The sequence below is a fragment of the Mastigoproctus giganteus genome, chromosome 13 (genome assembly GCF_048544385.1).
Source record: "Mastigoproctus giganteus isolate SK-2022 chromosome 13, ASM4854438v1, whole genome shotgun sequence".
Lineage (NCBI taxonomy): Eukaryota > Metazoa > Arthropoda > Arachnida > Uropygi > Thelyphonidae > Mastigoproctus > Mastigoproctus giganteus.
The window spans coordinates 76,129,886-76,149,162 of record NC_143587.1 but is presented as its reverse complement, the minus strand read 5'-3'; the positions used below and the strand labels follow the sequence as shown (position 1 = coordinate 76,149,162).

Below are 19,277 nucleotides of genomic sequence, written 5' to 3'. Positions count from 1 at the left end.
AGCACATATTTTATAATGATTTAAACAAGTACGGTTCTTGGAGGGCGAACACCGGGTCATATATTCTGCTCAGATCGATTTTGACCAATCTTCCAGCCATTTTTGATCTAATTTTCTTTAGATCAAATTATGTTTTGCCTAAAAATCATAAAATAAATTCAGATAAAAACCATATACAGAAACACCTATAAGCTGTGTCTTTGTCTTTCAACAATAACTTTAATGTCCATTTATTCCCTGACGCAGTAATACCGAAGTGAATGAACGCCGCATAAAAAGGAAATGCGTTTTCGGTTCAGTTATTTCAGTTTCCCGATACGTGTACTCTGCTTGCATTCTCTTTTCTTTCTTCATCTCTATCTTTTCTGTAAAGCGTAGAACCTCCTACTAAAGCTGGAAAATCCTGCACTTTAAACAAACTGCAGCAACAAACGCGTTCGTGAAAGGCAAAATGGAAATTTTTTTAAAGAAATATATTGATTTTGGACGAAATAATACAAAACTTTGGGAACGCGTCAAGGATATAATTTTAAATATTTAAATATAAATATACAATCAGTACTTGAATAAAAGTAAGTAAAATAAATGTAGTGGTCACCATTTAAAGTCGGCACCCAAGTATATTTATTAATATTAATATTTATTTATTTTTAAATAATATTATGTGTTTTATATAAACAATGGACAAATTGCATTTCACCCGATTTGCTTATTGCAAGCTGAGGATTTTCTGTGGGTTCATAATTTGTTCACTAAGGTGTACTCCAAAGTATAAAGGGTTCGGATATAAAGGGTACCACAGTTTGGGAAATACGACCTTAGCTCATAGGCTGGGAACCCTCAGCTTCCACCTGCCACCATCATTTTGTTTATTGAATAAAACAAATCAAAATTTCTTTCCATAATTGTTAAAATAAACACAAACAACCTTTTTTGCATAATCCTGAATAATATGTTGGGAAAACCAAAATGCCTGTTTTAGTTAGACTTTTGGCTCATAAAGGCCTCTCGACTCCTATACTTCAGTTAACGCTGGACGTGACATAGTGGAACTGCGAGAAAAAGGGTTTATGTACACCGAAAGAGACGAAGAAGAGGGAGCTCTGAAGAGATTCGATAAGTAAAGTCTGTCATACTCCTCGAAGACTATCAACGTGGAGTTTGGACGTGCAGGAATTGCATTAAGATTTTACGGAAGAAATGAAGCACACAGACCAAACATGGAATCTTTCAAAGCTGTGTGATGTTGTTGTTCTTGAAGTAGGGGTTTTGGAAGCATCAGCGACTAAGGGTGCATTGTTCAGTATATATTGTTCTGTAAATTGCATGTGTTCTCTGGTCGAATTGCTGAACGAAATACCAGCGTTTCCAAGAAGGAAACCATGCTACCCTCGCCTGAGACCGATTAACTCAGCCAAGTTGTGAAAAAGACCATAAATGAGGAAGGTGCGTTATGGAGTCGATTCACTGTAAAAAGTTTTTAAATACGAGGGCCATGATTGGGTCCAGCAATTTTACTGGATTGTTTCTTGTGATTTCGGTTGTTGTTGCAGAGTTTTAGACGCATCAGCGACTTAGATCATATTGTGCCATATACACGCAGTGATCACTAAATTATAATAACCCCATCCGTAATGAAGCATAGCTCGCAGTACAAACAACCGAACGGTTCCCTACGCTACTAGAGTGGTAATTTGCATCTAATCGTACAAGTCAAAGTTATAAAGTAACAACTTTGGGGCATACTAAAGATATCACAGAGTTTCAAAAGGACATGATTATGGGAACTCATTCGTCTGGTGCTTCCATATCGGAAACGGCACTTTTTTTGCTGTTGCTCACGACCCTCCGCGATTAAGGTGTATATAATAACTGCGTCGATCGGGTTAAGCCACTTCCTGCAGACAAAACTGTAACGGATTATGAAAGGTGGATGTTCGTGATGAGCGAAGGGTGCAGTGAGTTGTACGGACTCAACAGCAGATGACTGTGCGACAGGTGACATCGCAATACAATGTGAGAAATACAAGAAGTATATCACAAATAACGATGCACTGAACACTGAGCTGTGTGGGGTTCCACGGCATACAACCCAACAGACACCCTCTCCTCACATTTGATCATCGTCGATGGCGAATGCTGTGGTGTCAATAACACGCTAGTTGGGCACTAGAGGATTAGAATCGAATGTGCTGGTCGGATGAATCCAAATATCTGGTTCAACACTCCAAAGGACGCCTTCGTGTGGCACAAACAACACGAGTCCATGAGTCCATCATGCATAATGGCCAATGTCCAAGTATGCGGTAGTGGTTGCTTAATATGGAACATGTTTTGCTAGCAAGAACTAGGATCCCTGGTGCGTATTGACCAACGTTTCGCTGGTGAAGTCTACCAGCAACCCTTAAGAGACTATGTGCACTGTGCCCATTTATAATTTTGACAAGACACGGTGGCCCAATGCAGTTTTAATAAGTAAATATAATTCAGTAGTCACTGAGTGTATATGTCGTTTATAAATTTCACGGTGAGTGTATATGATGTCTGTAAAAGTCACGGGGAGAGATGGTCACGAGAACATCTCTCCCCGTGACTTTTACTGCCCTTCTCCTCCCGTTACTTCTCCTTCTCTGGGTGGCTTAACTTCTCTTTCAAGCCACTACAAAGCTTCCCCCTAATTTGGACCTACCTTTTTCTGTGGCAGAGTTGTCGTTTGCCTGGACTAAACTCGAGTAAAAAACCATTTCCGGGAGAAAAACCAAACTACATTTGTAAAATTCGGTTCAGTTCTTGATTCTCAATAACACTTTCCCTACAACAGCGAGAGTGTAAAATATAACGGCGGATAAATAATGAACCCATAAGGGTAGGAATGCTAGCACCCTCCGGAGCTTAGGATCAGTTTGCAAACCCTCAGGGGTAGGATTCAGCTGACACCAACTGCTGCTGGATTGTTGGTGCTGTCGTGTAACTGCAGGTCTCCAGAGTGCCCTTGGCCTCTGGCGTTCTCACGAGAACATCTTTCCCCGTGACCTTTATTGCCCTTCTCATCCTCTTATTTCGCCTTCTCTGGGTGGCTTAACTTCTCTTTCAAGTCTCTTCAAAGCTTCACCCTAATTTGGACCTACCTTCGCAATCTCCCCCTACTACAATCCACTTCCTTTCTTTTTTTCTTTTCTTTCTTTCATTCTTTTTTTTTTCCCTTCGTTTTTTTTTTTTTTTTTTTGTCTCCGTCCGTCCAGAAAGCTCAGGCAACCCTGGCAGAGACCAGCCAGAGTATAATGGGTAGCCTGGCTCACCTCCTAGTGATGGTGGGCAATGTACGGTCCCACGTGGGGCCTGTGGCCAGCCAGCCGGAGAACAAAACACAACACTACATAAACCAGACATTACACTTTTTCTGGTTTTTGCAGTTGTTCTGCATTCCATCACAGAGTACATACGGCGCAGATGTAGGAAATCACCGGTGTCACTTGACCCTAAATATTATGCCAGTATGCCACTATGACTAGAAATACCCCTACAATAACATTGAGATGGACATGGCAATAAACAAAATGAAAGAAGGAAAAACACCTGGCGCAGACCTGCTGGAAGTGGAGTGGTTAAAAAGTTTTCAGAATACTACCCGGTTACTCTCCTAAACCTTCTAAATAGGTGCCTGACAGAAGGCACCTTTCCAACATTCTGGAAAATGGCAACTATGAAATTTGTAATGAAAAATTCGGACACGTCACCACAAATTGCAGGATTGCCTTGCTCTCTGTAATGGCCAAGTTACAAGAATGCCTTCTCCTATTTCGTCTAACCGCTAGATACGTATAAAGAACAAAAACTTCCAAATGAGAAGCAATTTGGATTCAAAGAAGGTTGCAGCACAGAAAATGTCATCAACAGATTAATCACTCAAGCAACCCACACAGCTTCTAAGTACTCCCTTGCAATCATGGTAGACTTCGCTGGGACCTTTGATCGACAATAGTAGCCCAGCGTCCAACGGAGACGTCGGCAGTCAAATGTTTCCAACAACCTATATAACAGCTTAGGGTCATATCTAATTGTCAGAAATGTCCACTTACCAACAGATTAAACTTTCGACCTTCGGAATAAAAGAATCACCACTATGCCACTGCGGTGAAAATCAGACATGGACACATCTGATGCATTAATGCCCCCTCTTTGATGATATAAGATGTCACTTTATAACAAAAATATGTTTCAACCCGAAGGATCGGGAACACCTTGTACTGTCGGAGGAGGAGTACTATAGAGCCCTCTCGAAATTTGCGCACGAACTGTTCAGCAGACTACGAGCATTACCACAACTTCCCTAAACTCGACACTGGAACTCTGACAACTGAAACGGACAACAATGACTAGGACTTTACTGGATGAGACCTATATCTCCTTAGTGACACCATCCCACACTGACACCCTGATTATTGGAACAGCAGTGGATGAGATCCTATCCCAACACTGACCAACTAATGGACTGTACACTGTCATGGACCTGACGAAGCCACAGCTTTGCTACATACACGCCATGGTAGTGATCTGAGCCGGCTCCCTTGTTCGGCCCTTTCTTCTCCCTTACCCGGCGGGGGGAGGTGACGGCTTTCCTGTCTCCTCCCCTCCTTGCCGACCCCACTCTTCCCTCTGGTGGGGTATGGGCATGCCCCACTGATTCTACCTGGGGTCGTCTCCCCTATTGACCCCATTCTTCTGTCTTTATCCCTCCAGTCTTCATTCTCCCTACCCAACTCTATCTGTATGCAAGCGAATGCCCCACACGCCAAAAATAACCGTGTCTAAATTACACTGTTCGCCCACAATTTTGGCTTTTCTAATTCTAGCGCAATATTCCCATGCAAATTTTTTTTTAAAGGTCCTAGCCACTGAAATCCCAGGAAACTAGGTGGCAGGACCTGCCAGAGTGCAAATTTAAACTAGTGGTTACCTGGTCTGCCTCCACGGGGCGAAGTGCGGGCAACGATGGGCATCAGCTGGGGTCCAGCGGCTAAATGGCCAGAAGAACAACGGTACATAACACAACACACTCACATGATCCATACACTTTTAAATCTCTGGCCATCACAGTGAACTGGTACACTCACAATGAAAGCAACGCGGAGATGGGGGGAACCCCTGGTGCCGTTAGACACTTAACACACTTTGCACTTTGCACTTACCAACAGATTCCAGACAGTGACTAGGTAAATCGATCGAGGCTGTCCACAATGCTCTTTGCTTGGCCCGTTTCTCTAGGCTATTGTCCTGGACGAGCTTTCCTGGGCATGGACCTGGGAGGACGGTTGAACCGTTGTCCTTCGCGGATGATCTTGTCCTTTTGGTATGTGCTGATACCAGAGCGACCCTGGAGGCAATTGCAAATGGAGCACTGGTCAAACTCCAGAACTGAGCGGCCTTGGACTACCTTACCATTTCAGGAGAGAAAACAAAATTCATACTCCTTAAAGGCAGGCTACAAATCAGGAGACTGCCTACAATGAAATTAAACTTTACGCCCATACGACTGCACACTGAAGTCAAGCTCCTAGGGATCTTCTTAGACTCGAGGCTTACCTTCCACCACCACCTAAAGTATCTAGCCAACAAAATTCAAAGATACACTGCTATGATAAGGCGGTTCAGCAAGGCACTTGGGGCTGAAACACAAAGCCCTTACTCTCATATATCAAGCGGTATATGTGCCAATTGTGTGATATGGTGCCTTTATCTGGTACCGAAAATTAATCCTAGCAAGAAACAAACGTAAGCTGGATTCAATCCAGAAGTACATGTTGTACTTAAAGGTGGTTAAAGGAGAGCTTTTCTATCACTTAAGGAAGGGAGTTCCAACTCAACTGCTTAATCTTCAACTTGACTTTACAGAAGGCCCGAAGCAGGAAAGAAAACGGTAACCCAACATCTACAAAAGATATGGCAACATGACTGGGACACCACAACAAAGGGCGCCATCACAAAACGATTCCTTCCATCTATAAGTACAACTCACCCAGAACCTCATCCTGGTTTTCGCCTGGTCTCAATGTGACATTTATCATCACCGGACATGGATTCTTCTAACAAAAATTGACGGCCATAGGAATCGGGAATGATCCACGTTGTAACTGCGGCGAAGAGGAGTCCTGGGGACACCTCATGTACGAGTGCCCCAGCTACGACAACGTTAGGCTTAAATTCCTCACCACAATACGGAGGAACCCTCGCAATGGAGAATTCGCTCAGCTTCTCAAGGAAGATACCTATAAGGCATTAACCACCTACGCACAGGAAACATTTGCACATAGATTAGGGGAGCTAAGATTGCAGAACTCAGAGCCTTAGAACTAACCCAACCGGCGTGGGATAACTCTCCATCCCCCCCCTTAGAACAAAACAGACAGGACCATGCTTACCCCGAATAGGGTAGGATTTATTGCAGGCACCATCCAAGGTGCGCGATGCTGGCACACCTTGGAGTGCGGGATTTAAAAGTTATTGCAAACCCGAAATGGTAGGATATACTGCTGGCACCGATCTAGGTGCGGGACTGTTCGCACTCACCACAGTGCGGGTTCTACAAAAACTGAGATGGGGAAAAACCCTGGTGCCGTCAGACAACTAACACACTAGTGCGGGATCTACAAGTACTAAGCAATGGTAATTACACAGGGACGCCTGTCCCCTGTGACTTTTAACTTTTAAACCATATCCTTTACTTCGCCTAAACTAGCGTGGATTAATTCTCCCCTATCAATCCACCCAAATTCATTCCTCTTTCAATCCACCCTAATTCATTCCTCTTTCAGTCCTCTCTTATTCTATACCCCTCTCTTCTTGCTCTCCTTTTTTTTACTTGGCCTCCGTTAGGAAGTTCGGACAACCCTGGCGGAGGCCAGCCAGAGTATAATGGGCAGCCTATCTCACCGCCCAGTGGCAGTGGCAGGCAACGTTGGGTTCCCTAGAGGCCCTGCGACCAAGCAGCCAGAGACAGAACAACAGAACATAGCACTACTCTGTCACAAACCAGACGTTACACTTTTTCTGGCTTTTACATAAATTTTTTGCTTCTTCACAAAGTACCAGAGCGCAGAAGTTGGAAACAATCGATGGCGCCTTCCACAAAATACTATGCCCCTATGACTAGAAAAGGATTTGGTAATACATTATCAAATAGTTGACAATACTTTGGTAATACATGACAACTTAGTCGCAGTCGCTAAAGATTAAAGTCAAAGGGTAGGAATACAATAAATGCTAATAATATTAACATTAATAATGAGGCATTGTTCTTTGGAGATGACCGAACTAATGAGATGGACAGTTAAATCCTCCATTCACGTGCTTAGTACGTGATGTACTTTATTTATTTATTTAGTACTTTAGAAATTTCAGAAAAAAGAGTTATTGGATCATCTGTGACGAGCAGTTTATTGACAAACTCCAGGGAAGTGCGAAAATCACGCATATGCCTGGTTGAGCAATGGAATTGTACTTTCTCCCACGTCAGTCGAGTTGTAGGTGCTAAGTTGAACCAGCGTTATCTTACATAGGTTTTCTTTTGTATCGTATCCGAGACCATCTTGAAACTGAGTAAACATATCTGATGGATAAATAGAAGTGTCCTAAGGTAACAATCTCCAACCTTTACCAAGTTTAGGCAGATTCACGTCAAGATGAAGATACTTCTGAAAATAGCTGTTGTTCTGGTCGTTTGTGTGGCATATGGAAATGCACAAGAGGAGAAGAAGAGGGGAGGAAGAATTAAGAAACTCGTAACTAAACTCTGCAGTAAGTAATGATACTCGTATTTTCCTTTTCTGGTTATTTTAATACGAAAAAATTCGTATTCTGTTTAAAAATTATCACCTAATGAATCGTTAGAGAGAACAGTGGACGAACATGACTTTGTCCTATGTTGGATTCAATTACAATATCAGACGTTAATCTGGTATTACAATAGAGTCCAACGAAAGTGCATAAGGAGTTATGTGGAAATCTGTTCTTTTATTTTTATATTTATTATTTTTGATTTTTATGCAAACACCAAACACGAGAGGTTTTAGAACCTACAGTACTTCGTACCGTGCTTGGGTCGGAGGTTGATAAGACGAAAGAAGATACTTGTTGGCATTGGACTTGAACTTATACGATTACTCTGTGTTAAGAGTTTTTCATATTCCAGGAAAGGATGAATACGTTTTCTGAATTCGAACGCAAAGTTTTCCCATTGGAAAAAAATTAAAGTCTTCTGTATTATTTGGAATGCTAGTTCAATATACATTCTAGAACCCCGTCACATTCATGACATCGCGGCGGACACGTTCGCTTCGACCTGTTTGAATAAGACTGAGTTGCGATTATGGCCTGTCGGAAATATTTCTCAAAGAAGACCTTTTCAGTGGGGACTGTAGACAGATGGTCCTAGGCGAAGGTATAATCACTTACTTTCCCTGAAACTGGTGTTTTTCAATAACCAAATTGTAGGCTTGAATTGTTTCAATATCATTTAATTATTATTATTATTATTTTCCTCTTTTCGTAATAAATATTTTTCCAATTCCGCCAAGAGTACATGTAGCAGTTGCGTGGGGTGGTTGTAATATCCAATTACTACACTGCTACACAAAATAAAATATTATTCTTGAATATTTTATGGTGAACAGTGTGGCCGAATGCGAATATTTCAGCATCCTGGCATGCTAATTCAAAGTATCCAATAGAAATCTATCTACCAACTTACACAACCGCACATTTTGCAAATTATTCATGCCTGTAAAACACGGGTTGCGACCAGATCACTTCATTCCCGTTTTTTGGCTTCCTCAGTGGGACAGCAACTCATCGCCGTTAGATGATTATTTGAGATGGGGGGGAGGGCGTTGGACGGCTTGAAGCCGGGCAGCTGCAGGTTGAGGTGGTACGTTGACATAATGTGTCACGATGCGTCGTCTCGGCACTATGGAAACAGTTTCAGGACACAGGAATCATTGCAGGAAGAGTTCGTCAAGGTTTCCAGAGGGTTACGTCAACTAGAACAGATTGCTATCTGACTCTAAGAGCAAGACGGAACCCTACAATATCCTGTCGTTAACTGTTGCTTGAGGCTGTAGCGACCACAGGTTAAAACATTTCCAACCGGACTGTGTCAAAAACGCTCAATTCAAGTGGACTCTAACCCAAGAAGGCCAATGTTTTTTGGTTTTTTTTTTCCATTAAACCCAAGACACCGCACAGCTCGTCAAAACGTATGCCACGAACATGTGACTTGGATTCCTGAAATGTGGAGTACAGTTCTTTCCTCTGATTAGTCCTGTTTTATCTAGAAACAGATTCTAGACGCTATTTCAACTGGAGACAGCAAGGCGTAGATAGCAAGATTTTTCAACCGCAAAACTGGAGCTTTTCGTCCAGGGCAAATCGAACAGCGAAGACGCAATTTACAAACACAATGCACAATGAGTAGCTGAAAGTAACTTTCCTGGTGACACTAATATGATAGTTTACTTTAGAATCTTATAAACACCCTTATATCGACCCTGGTTCAGCGCTGTAATGCCTGTTTAGCTGCTGGGAAGATAATAGGGGACAGTACGTGGTACTGATGTCATTTGACCGTATTTTCGAGCATCTTTTATCGATTTCTGCAATGCGATATTTTTGGTAACTCATATGCAGTCCCCTATAAATTTCCCTTATACCTGTCCGAAGTTTCTTGCCATCTCCTCATTCATCGCTATTCTGTGGCACACCTCCATACCAAATGTTGTCTTTCTTTATCCAAAGCTGCACGAGTTACATCACGTTTTCTACGTTTTCTATTAATTTTGTCTAGAAATGTATTATTTGTCGAGGAAGTCTGTCTGATTTCCTGCAGGTATTCAGGATCACGACTTTCTGGAGTTCATGTATTTGTGCCCTGTAAGGTGTATTGCTGCTAGCTTCTTATGCCAACTCTTTGGAATGATCATTACTTGTTCCATATCCCACATTTCCTTGACTTCCTGTCTTCGATCTGTGTACTTCCTTATCTTTACATCGTAGGTTTTCTAGCGTTTGCTGGTGTTGGGCACCGCTATGTCGGTCAGGTTGATAGCCATTTCCTTTTTTTCAATGAAGATTTATGCCTTGTGTCGTGTGCGGGATCGTTTGGTCCGTTACTATGATGTGATCCCAATACATGTTGTAATTGAGGGATCTCTAACACGGCATGGAGTTCTTACTTTTAATTAGGTACACTTTATTTGATCAATTGGTTTACTCTAGCTTCTGGTGTATTATCCTGGCTATGTCTGTGAGCACACACCATCTGGGCGAACCCCTTGCATATCACGGTGAGGTGCTGGATTGTTTCTGGGAACAGGTGGCATCGCCTACACGCGTCATCTGTCACTCTGGGATAGTTTACGATGAATTTCCTATAGTTCCTGGTGTTGATTAACTAATCTTAGAATGCGAGCATGAATACTTCGGTCCGAAATCTCCTGCTCAAGAGCCATGTTTTAAGCTCTCTCATTCATGTAGTGGTGATGGAAGTTATTGTAGTGTCTTCCATGGAGTACCTTCTTCGCTCATCTTTCTCTCTTTGTGTCTTCTGTCTATGTGAGTGAGTGTCATATTCATACGTATTCTCTAATACACACTTTCAGTATAACCCTGCAGACACTCACGCACCCAAAAACATATGCACATTTCCACATTTAGTTCTACTTGTGCTCGTATCACACACTGTCCAATTAAATTTATAATTTTTATACTCAGGATAATAATAGTAGATTGATAAGTTATATTTTTAGGATTAAACATATTTATTAATTCTAGGGAGGTGTAACTTATCCATTTACATCTGGAAAAGTGTTAGAAAAGAAAAATGTTATGAATGATATTGATGCAAGCTCTCAATCACGTCCAGCAAACTGAACACCATTGAGAGTTGCGAGCCAATGAATATTTCTCGAAATAAGAACTAAGAATATAAGAACTTATGAATGCAAGAAATAAGAACAAATAACGAATGTAAAAATTAAATAAAAAAGTACAAATTGTGATGGTACCTCCATTCTACAGATTGAGTCTTGTAACTAATATTCTGAAAAATGTAACCTTTCCCTAAATGCTTTATAATTCATTTTTCTATAATTGGGATTTTGTTAACACTTAGGTTGCGATGATCCAAAACTAGATGAATTTGCAACATGTGTGAACAAGGAATTCCCAGACATAAAGGTTAGTAAAGGTTTTCTTTCAGTTGTCTGTCCTACTATTTCCGATGTCGATTATATTGTTCTAAATATTGTAAATTTATTTTAATTCCTCGTAATTTGATTATATAATTAGCAATTAATAGTAGTACCTAATCACATTTGAAATGTTCCTTCAGGATTAATATATTTATTTAAAAACGGAAATATCCAATCAAAAAGAATGAATATTTCCTTTATCGTTTTATTTTGAAAGCAAACAACGCGAAAGACAAACATTTTGCTTTAGACATAGACCTATACTAATAACATGGACAGATAGTTTCAAAACTTCACCGAAATACTAATATAACAATGTAAATTTACTTATTAATGGATTTATTCTTCAATGATAATACTGGAAGAAATTACAGAGAATAATTTCTTTACTTTTTGGAAACAAATGCATAATATCGTGCTTTTGCATAGCTGTGAAATAACTAATGTTAAACTGCTTTTCTCTTTCATATCATAATTATTTGTTAATCAACTTTTAATGCTGTTCAATCCTTTGCGCTTTATTTTATTTAGGAAAGTTTGAAAAAATGCACTGATTCAGAAGACGTCAAAGAAGCTGTAAAATACTTGTGCCAGGTGAATATCCTCAGTAAATAAAATAGAGCCCAGTTTTCCTCCTTTTAATGCAATTCTTAAAATAAAATTACGACAATCTCGCTTATTATTGAATTTAAGTTAATTATTTGATTATAATTTGATTTATGTATTTATGGGACATCCTTTGAATATTGTTCGATAGTGGTCAACGATTGAAACACTTTGAGTTCACAAGTCGTTGATATCTCCACGAAGAGGTAGTGCTTGTGAATTCATATTTAATTCAATTTAATTTGTAAGAGACAATGGTTTTTTTGGTATGTGTGAGCCTTAAGGAAGAGGTGACCAGTCGATATTCTGTTATAATGTCATCAATCAAGGATGAGTATTACAGTATTGTAACCTAAACTACTCTAATAAAGTGTACGGTCGAAGGTTGAGTAGATGGATGGCACTTGTTGACTTGATACTTTCCGTTCGAATAAGCAATCTCATCTCCCATTTCTTCCATTTGCACTCTTAGTTGCCCTACATCAAACACTATAAAAAAGTTTATGGATCGAGCAATTTCCCAATTTCGTGAACTCACATGAGTTCGCGAAATTGGGAAATAGCTCGATCCATAAACTCTGCGACTATTACCTGGCAAGTTTCCATACATGATTCAGCCATCAGCGTTTGCATTGATTTGAAAGAGCAATTATGATGTTTTTTTTTTCATCATCATTCGTTACCAGATGGCTTCTCTGACAGTTTTCCCTGGCCCCGCTTCTCAAATTCTGGAAGGATTTGTTGGCACAGCGTGACGCTTTTAGCCTTACTATCCGCTATTCGGCACATGTTCAAGTCATATCCATCAACATTGCTTTCAGCAGACGTACATTCCAAGCTTTCTAACATAAAGATCTTTATGTTAGAAACAGAGAACACTATATTGTCGTCTTCTCGGGCAATTCTGGCGGTTGACACCTGAAAACGACACCAGAGTTATGCAATATACGGCAATATAATTATATATGTATTTTGTGTAATATATAATATTAATTTATTTCCTTATATATATATTATTACTATTATATATATATATATATATTAATATAATATACGTGTTATATTAATACAATATATTAATCTTATATGTCTATACTATATCAACTAATAGTATATACTGTATATTCTAGTGGGTTATCCAATTAAAATGCAATTCAGTTTGCGATAAACAAAATTTTATTCACTCCAGTGCACAACACTGATAATATTCCGGAGGAAATAGAATTGGTGGCTGGAAGGACAATAACCACGCAAAAAATTGGCAGTCAGAGAACGCCCTCAGTGAATTTATTGATATGCAAACACTGGGTACCATCGCGCCGATCTCCTCCAAATAGCAGTATCGTACATTCCGCAATGACCTGAGATATATCCGGTGAACCTCAGTGGTAAGCCTCTCATTAAAGAAAATTATCCAACATCAGCTAGTATACCATGTATCCTTTGAGAGTGCACGGATTTTTCTGATGTACAGTGACGATTTTCTGTACACCGTGTTAAAAACCAAAGTTAAGCTTTTCCAGGATCTCAAAATTATTTCTTCAACTTATCGCAATTTATCTTCAGTTGAAGCCGTTGATTTTGGTAGTTTCTTATAATTCACACTACCTGTTTAGTTAAAACGCTTTGCATTATGTGAGTGAGTGATGATTCAGTGTCATGGTATTGCAAAAATGAATTGGATGCACGGCGATGGCCATCCTGGCTACCATGGTTGGTATAATCACTCTCATCCCCACAACTGGTGGAAAAGACCTGAGTTTGAATCCTGTCGACGACTGAGGAAATTTTACGGGCCTTTTTCATGATGTGGCTGAGTTAGTCAGTTTTGGGGAAGCCCCGTATGGTTTTGGCCTCCAGGAGATACTCCAATGTTTCAACAGTGCCCTTCTTCTTTGGAAAATTTTGGTCACTCACTGGACTAATAAATGTGTTATTTGAGCCAGTTGACTGCACGATAAATGGATAACCCTGTTTAACAATTAAATATTAATTTTTAATTTTTATCTTCTTTCTCTCTCTCTCTCCAAACACTAGCACGTAAAGGAATGCAAAGAGAAGAAGGAGAAAGGGGAGAAACCTGAGGTGAGTGTCACGAACATTACAGATAGATAATAAATGATTACGGATTGATAATTAACATATACAATAATAATAAATATTATAAATAATTAATAAATGTTCCATTAAGTTGTTATTCTTCCAATAATTTATGAAATTCATAACATAAGACAACAACGTTTGTTAGAAACTGATTTTAAAGAAAATATTTTTAAGTATTTTTTTCCCCATTTATTAACCCATTTACTAGAATTTACAGAAGTCGAATATTTTGTTTTCAGTTTCGAAGTCGCATACGACATTAGTATAATGGTTTTAAAATGAAACCGACTGCATCGAGACACCAGTTCTATGGGTCAGCAAAAGAATTATTTGAAGCTTTAAATATGGTTATTTTCTTGTTTGCATCCGGGTTTCCCTAGATATATTCGAGTTGAACATCTCGATGTGTTAAGTGAAGATTGTTTTTCTCTCAATAATGGAATTATCTGCTCAAAAAATATTTATTTATTTTACCTTATATCATTATATACATTACACCGCATTATATCAAAGGGTTCGGCCTATTTTCGCTGTTGTCGTCACGTAAAATTAATATAAATTCGTACAGCATTAACCCCCTTCACCCCTTTATTTTCCTCGCAAAAAAAAGTTGTCTGCGAAAAGAGCCAAACTTCAAACTTACTTCATTGCACAGATAAAAGGGATCTCAGTTTTCAAATATAACCTCAATGACTTCCATCTTCATCTACAATTTACCAAACTCCAATTACTTTTTCTGATAGATAAGCGGTTATCGACTGCCTCAACTAGCACTCTTTTGAGTTACCCAGTTGTTCATTCAGTGTTTTTTTTTTTGCCCCTCAAAAGAGGTACTTCAGCATATGTTGGCTCTGGTGTTCTTTGTCAGAGATTTCCTAATCTGGAATCTCCTCCTTTTTTGACTTTCGCTGGCTTAAAATTGTTTTACTCATTCTGCTAAATAGCCGTTGCGGTTCCCCTAACTCTACAAAACAGTCAGAAGTTTTGATTTTATTTCTTTAAAACTCTACTTCCTTCTAACTGACTCCTAAAATTGAAGTAATTTTACTTGGAGATTTTAATATTCACAACTCCATCTGGCTTCAATGTCCGAGTTGCGCCATCTCAGATAGTAAAACTGAATTTCAAATTGTTATTTTAACGATATCTTAGTTTTCCGCTCGTTTCCGTCTTGTAGAGATGTGTGTTCAAGGCCGATTTGCACGTTGGGTTAGTTGAAACTCCTACTCAGGCGAGTACCCTACTGTGAAAACCCTGCTGCGCCTGGGACAGGTTGACTACAGCCATGGTTGAAGAGTAATTAAGAAATTGCTCTAGTAACCGATGGGAAATCGAACTGGAACTCTCCAGATGAGTGGTAGACGACGACGTATCCTGCCCCTGTGCTGACACTCGACTGATGGGGGTATTGAGCCTTTGCTATTAATGAGCTCTCCTGGTAGCACAGTAATATCATCATTGTCCTTCTCGCACCTGGTGGAAAATTCCCCAGTTGGAATCTCATCAATTATAGCAGAACGTTTTATAGAATTTTTGCACAACATGGCTGAATTGGTCAGTCGCAGGTCGGTTGCATGGTTTTTCTCTAAGACACAGGAAAGAAACTGTTCTTTCGTCCAGCAAACGGACAAATCGTCCAAAGAATACAAACTGTACCATCGACTCATAGCCTTAGTTGCTGTGCCACTCAACGCTCATGCACATACGCTGTTCCTATTGACTTAATAAAATTTGTTCATTTACTTACCGGCTTATCAGCAATTCTAATCACCTTCCTAACAACCTTGATCTTTCCGTACTCGTACCATTCAATGTACACAGTTACTATTAGTTTTTCTATTAAAATTTTCTATTTGTAATCTAAGATAAAAGATTATCTTAGATTACAAATCTGAGAAATCAGAGGTCTTTGCTTAAATTTTATTCCTCTGTTTCTTTGTTGAACTATCCTTTCAAATCTTCAAATATTCTTCAAATTTTTATTTTTATTCTCATTTAGGGAGAAAAGGAAGCAAAGAAAGAAAAGAGGGTAAGTATTTTGATACTTTACAGTTTGATACCATCATATTGTTATTATTCATTATTATACATGGGGGGACTAACGATATTAAGCACCCAAACTCACGATCTGTTGGATAAATATAGGTTCATGCTGAAAAAATGCCGCGAGTTAGATCAGAATGCATTTCTGCCAGACGCGATTGCAGTGAAAGCCTTGAAAGACGGAATTCACTTATAAAGGTGGTGCAAGAGTTTTCGCCGGTATCATTGAGGATGTTTTAATTTACAGTATAGCCGTTTACTGCCTGCCATTCGTTTGGAGAGGTCTGGATTCGATTCCCATCTACGACTGGAGGAATTTACAAAGTCCTACTCAATAGGAGGACTTTAAAAATTACGCTGACATAACAAAACTAATGAAAGCGTGCTGATAGACAAAAATTTCAATGATTAATTTGACACCGGTAAGTACAATGTATTTAAGAAGGGTATGGAAGAGGTGGAGGGAAGTTCATATTTCTTAAGAGGAGCAGCCTAAGCGCGACCAAAGCTTTCCCAATTTCAAAAGTTAGATGTACAGGACAGAATCTGCGTGGTGTGAGATAATTGGAAGTAAAGAGAATGGGAGTAATCGACAGACCAGAAGATTTTGAGAATTTTTAATAGAGTCTCCACATGCAGATGGAATGGGCGAGCAGGTGTGAATGTTTTATTATGGACTATTTCATTTTCCCCCTAATTAAACTCATGTTGGGGAACAACATTTTCAAAACCAACTAGTTTGTAGTTGGCTTATTCGTATCAGTGTGCTACGGAAAGTACTAGGATCAATGACATTTATTGCCCATAAACTAGTTGACATCGCAGGGTTGGCAGTGCAGGAATCAAAGAAGGAAGTAACCAACAAGTTTTAAGTTAGATGGTGAGGAGAAAGACAGCCTAAATTGGGAAACCGTATCAGAAGTCAAGCTAAATAATGTCAGAATTGTTTCTTTCGCCAACTTCATTATTACTTCTTCATAACAGTCAACTAGACGTGTAAGGCAAAACGTTCTCGTTTATCAGTTGAAGCTGCCGTGCATTAAGGAGACCATTCCTATTGAGATGGTTTCGTATTGTATCCTTAATTAGAAAACTCATGATCTTATTCAATAATGAAGTCAGACTCGCTGGTCTGGAGTTTCCCATCGCGTCTTTCCCACCGTGTTTGGTTTGGGGAAGCTTTAACACTTTTCGGGTCTCGGGAAATCGTCCCGGGGTCTAATGACCATGTCATTAACATCCTCAATGGGTTGATGCACACTCACATCCATCCTTGATTTGTTTAACAGGATATATACCAAAACAATCACGACTGACTGTTCAAATCAAAATAAGTGATAATTTTTAATATGAAGAGGTTAAGGACCTTTAATTTTTTGATAATATTTCTTTAAAGTGCTCTTAATTTAATCAGTGACACAAGTAAAATATTGTTTATCTGTTGTTTAAAGAAAGATATCGCAATTCAGTTGATACTTTGAGTTATTTCTTTTTGTATATTCACATGAATTGCAACTATTTGTTTAAATTCACCTATAATTATATATTTTTATCTTTAGGAGAAGTGTAAGGACCTATTGCAGAGGTCGGACGAAATCATGGAGGTAAGTAGCAATGTTTTAATATGTGATTTAGCGAAAGATTTAAAGAATTCCCAATGTATTGGTTGAACACTAAATATGATAAGAATAACTTCAGAAGAATTACAAATTGGTAAGAGGGGAAGAATGGTGGCATTTTACATTGCATCACTTCCAACATCAAGTCTATGAAATTGTAAAGAATTCAATTTGATTATAATACCAATTTATTGTCCTTTCAGAAATGTCCGTCACAATGCTCATCAAAAGGATCTGAATGAAATACGACTACAAATGTGATCCAGATTGAGAACTCGAACTTCCATAATAATGTCCAAATGTTGAATACCACAGCTTGATGAAATGTAGAACATTTTAACAAAAAATAAAGCCTGCATAGAAAACAGGTCTAGTATCTTAATTTATTGAATACTTACTTGAAACTACTTAATGTCCAATATGGTTGTGTGTTGTAGGATGTGGTGTTAACATTCTGTTAAGTCTAAATGTATTAACTTAAACATAAATGCACTTTTTGGCAATTAAATAGTTTCTTAGAACAAAATGCAGTCCATAAAATATTCTAATCTGAAAATAATCAAAGCTATTTTTCTTTAAGGACGTGTTGATCTCACTTTAGAGGTCGTTATTTAGTCTAAAAAAATAAGGAAAGGGAAGAATAAAAAAAAAAGCAATAAACAGTAGAGAAGACTAATGAAAAGTGAAGTTGGCTATTATGCTACATAGTTAGTAGGCTTGAAGATTTTAAATTTATTTATCACATAAGTAGGTGGATAGTAATTAGATGCGTTTTCTTTTTTGGAGGAAGTTCTTGATATTTGGTACTCTGGTGTTCAAGGAATGGTTACTGAAACTGCAGAAAATTTGAAGGTGGAATAGACTATGGCAGAAGGATAGCATGTCCAATTAGGTGTTTTCGTTATATAACAGCGTTATTGCAACCGTCTAGAAAGAGTCTGATATCTCATTTTCTGCAAATACAATTGCAAAAAGTAAGATAAGATATTATAGATCAAAACGCTGTATTTTGTCCTTTTGGGGATTGCGATATCCAGATATGGTTACTAATGAGAGCAAGTCCCAGACCTCTATTGGAATTTGCGAGTTCATCTTAACCGTTAGAAAGGTTCAGGTCTCGAGTCAGGGCCCTTATTTTCACTTTCGTTATAAAATTAGGTTTACTGCTTGGGAAAGCTGAGGAACTCTTATCGAAGGAGGTTAATTCTCTTGAGAGAGGTAATAGAGTTTTTTTTTTTAAGGAGCATAAGCGACTAAGGCCATATTGTTCAGTATACTATCATCCTCACCACACCGGGTGGAAAAGACAACGGTTTGAATCCCTTCAATGATGCAGGGATCTTTTATGGACCTTTTTTTTTTTCACTCTGTGGTTGCGAATAGTAAAACATTTTCCCCAAAATTTGCTCATAAAGAAGCGCTTACTGGTGTTTGCCCATTGAAGTTGCCTAAAGACATTTCTATTGCTTCGCCTGTAATACACTCCTTCTCTCATCTTTCCTTTGGCACTAGCAGGGATATTTAAAACAATGTTACTCACTAGGTTTTCTATTTCATGCCGTTAGTACACGGTAGGACACACCTCGACTCATGGTTTTGTTTTACCTGCTATAGTCATATCACACCATTCAGAACCATAATCTATATGCAGTTATCACACTCT

General features: G+C 38.9%; 1 protein-coding gene across 1 annotated transcript; it reads left to right on the top strand.

The window, feature by feature from the left end:
- Positions 1 to 7,652: 7,652 nt before the first annotated feature.
- LOC150076189 (uncharacterized) lies at positions 7,653 to 17,967 on the top strand. Its single transcript, XM_090387507.1, has 7 exons — positions 7,653 to 7,794; positions 11,165 to 11,229; positions 11,775 to 11,837; positions 13,887 to 13,934; positions 15,952 to 15,981; positions 17,555 to 17,599; positions 17,818 to 17,967. The coding sequence occupies exons 1-7, from the start codon at positions 7,680 to 7,682 to the stop codon at positions 17,854 to 17,856; spliced, it is 405 nt and encodes a 134-aa protein (XP_090243633.1). The 5' UTR covers positions 7,653 to 7,679; the 3' UTR covers positions 17,857 to 17,967.
- Positions 17,968 to 19,277: the final 1,310 nt, after the last annotated feature.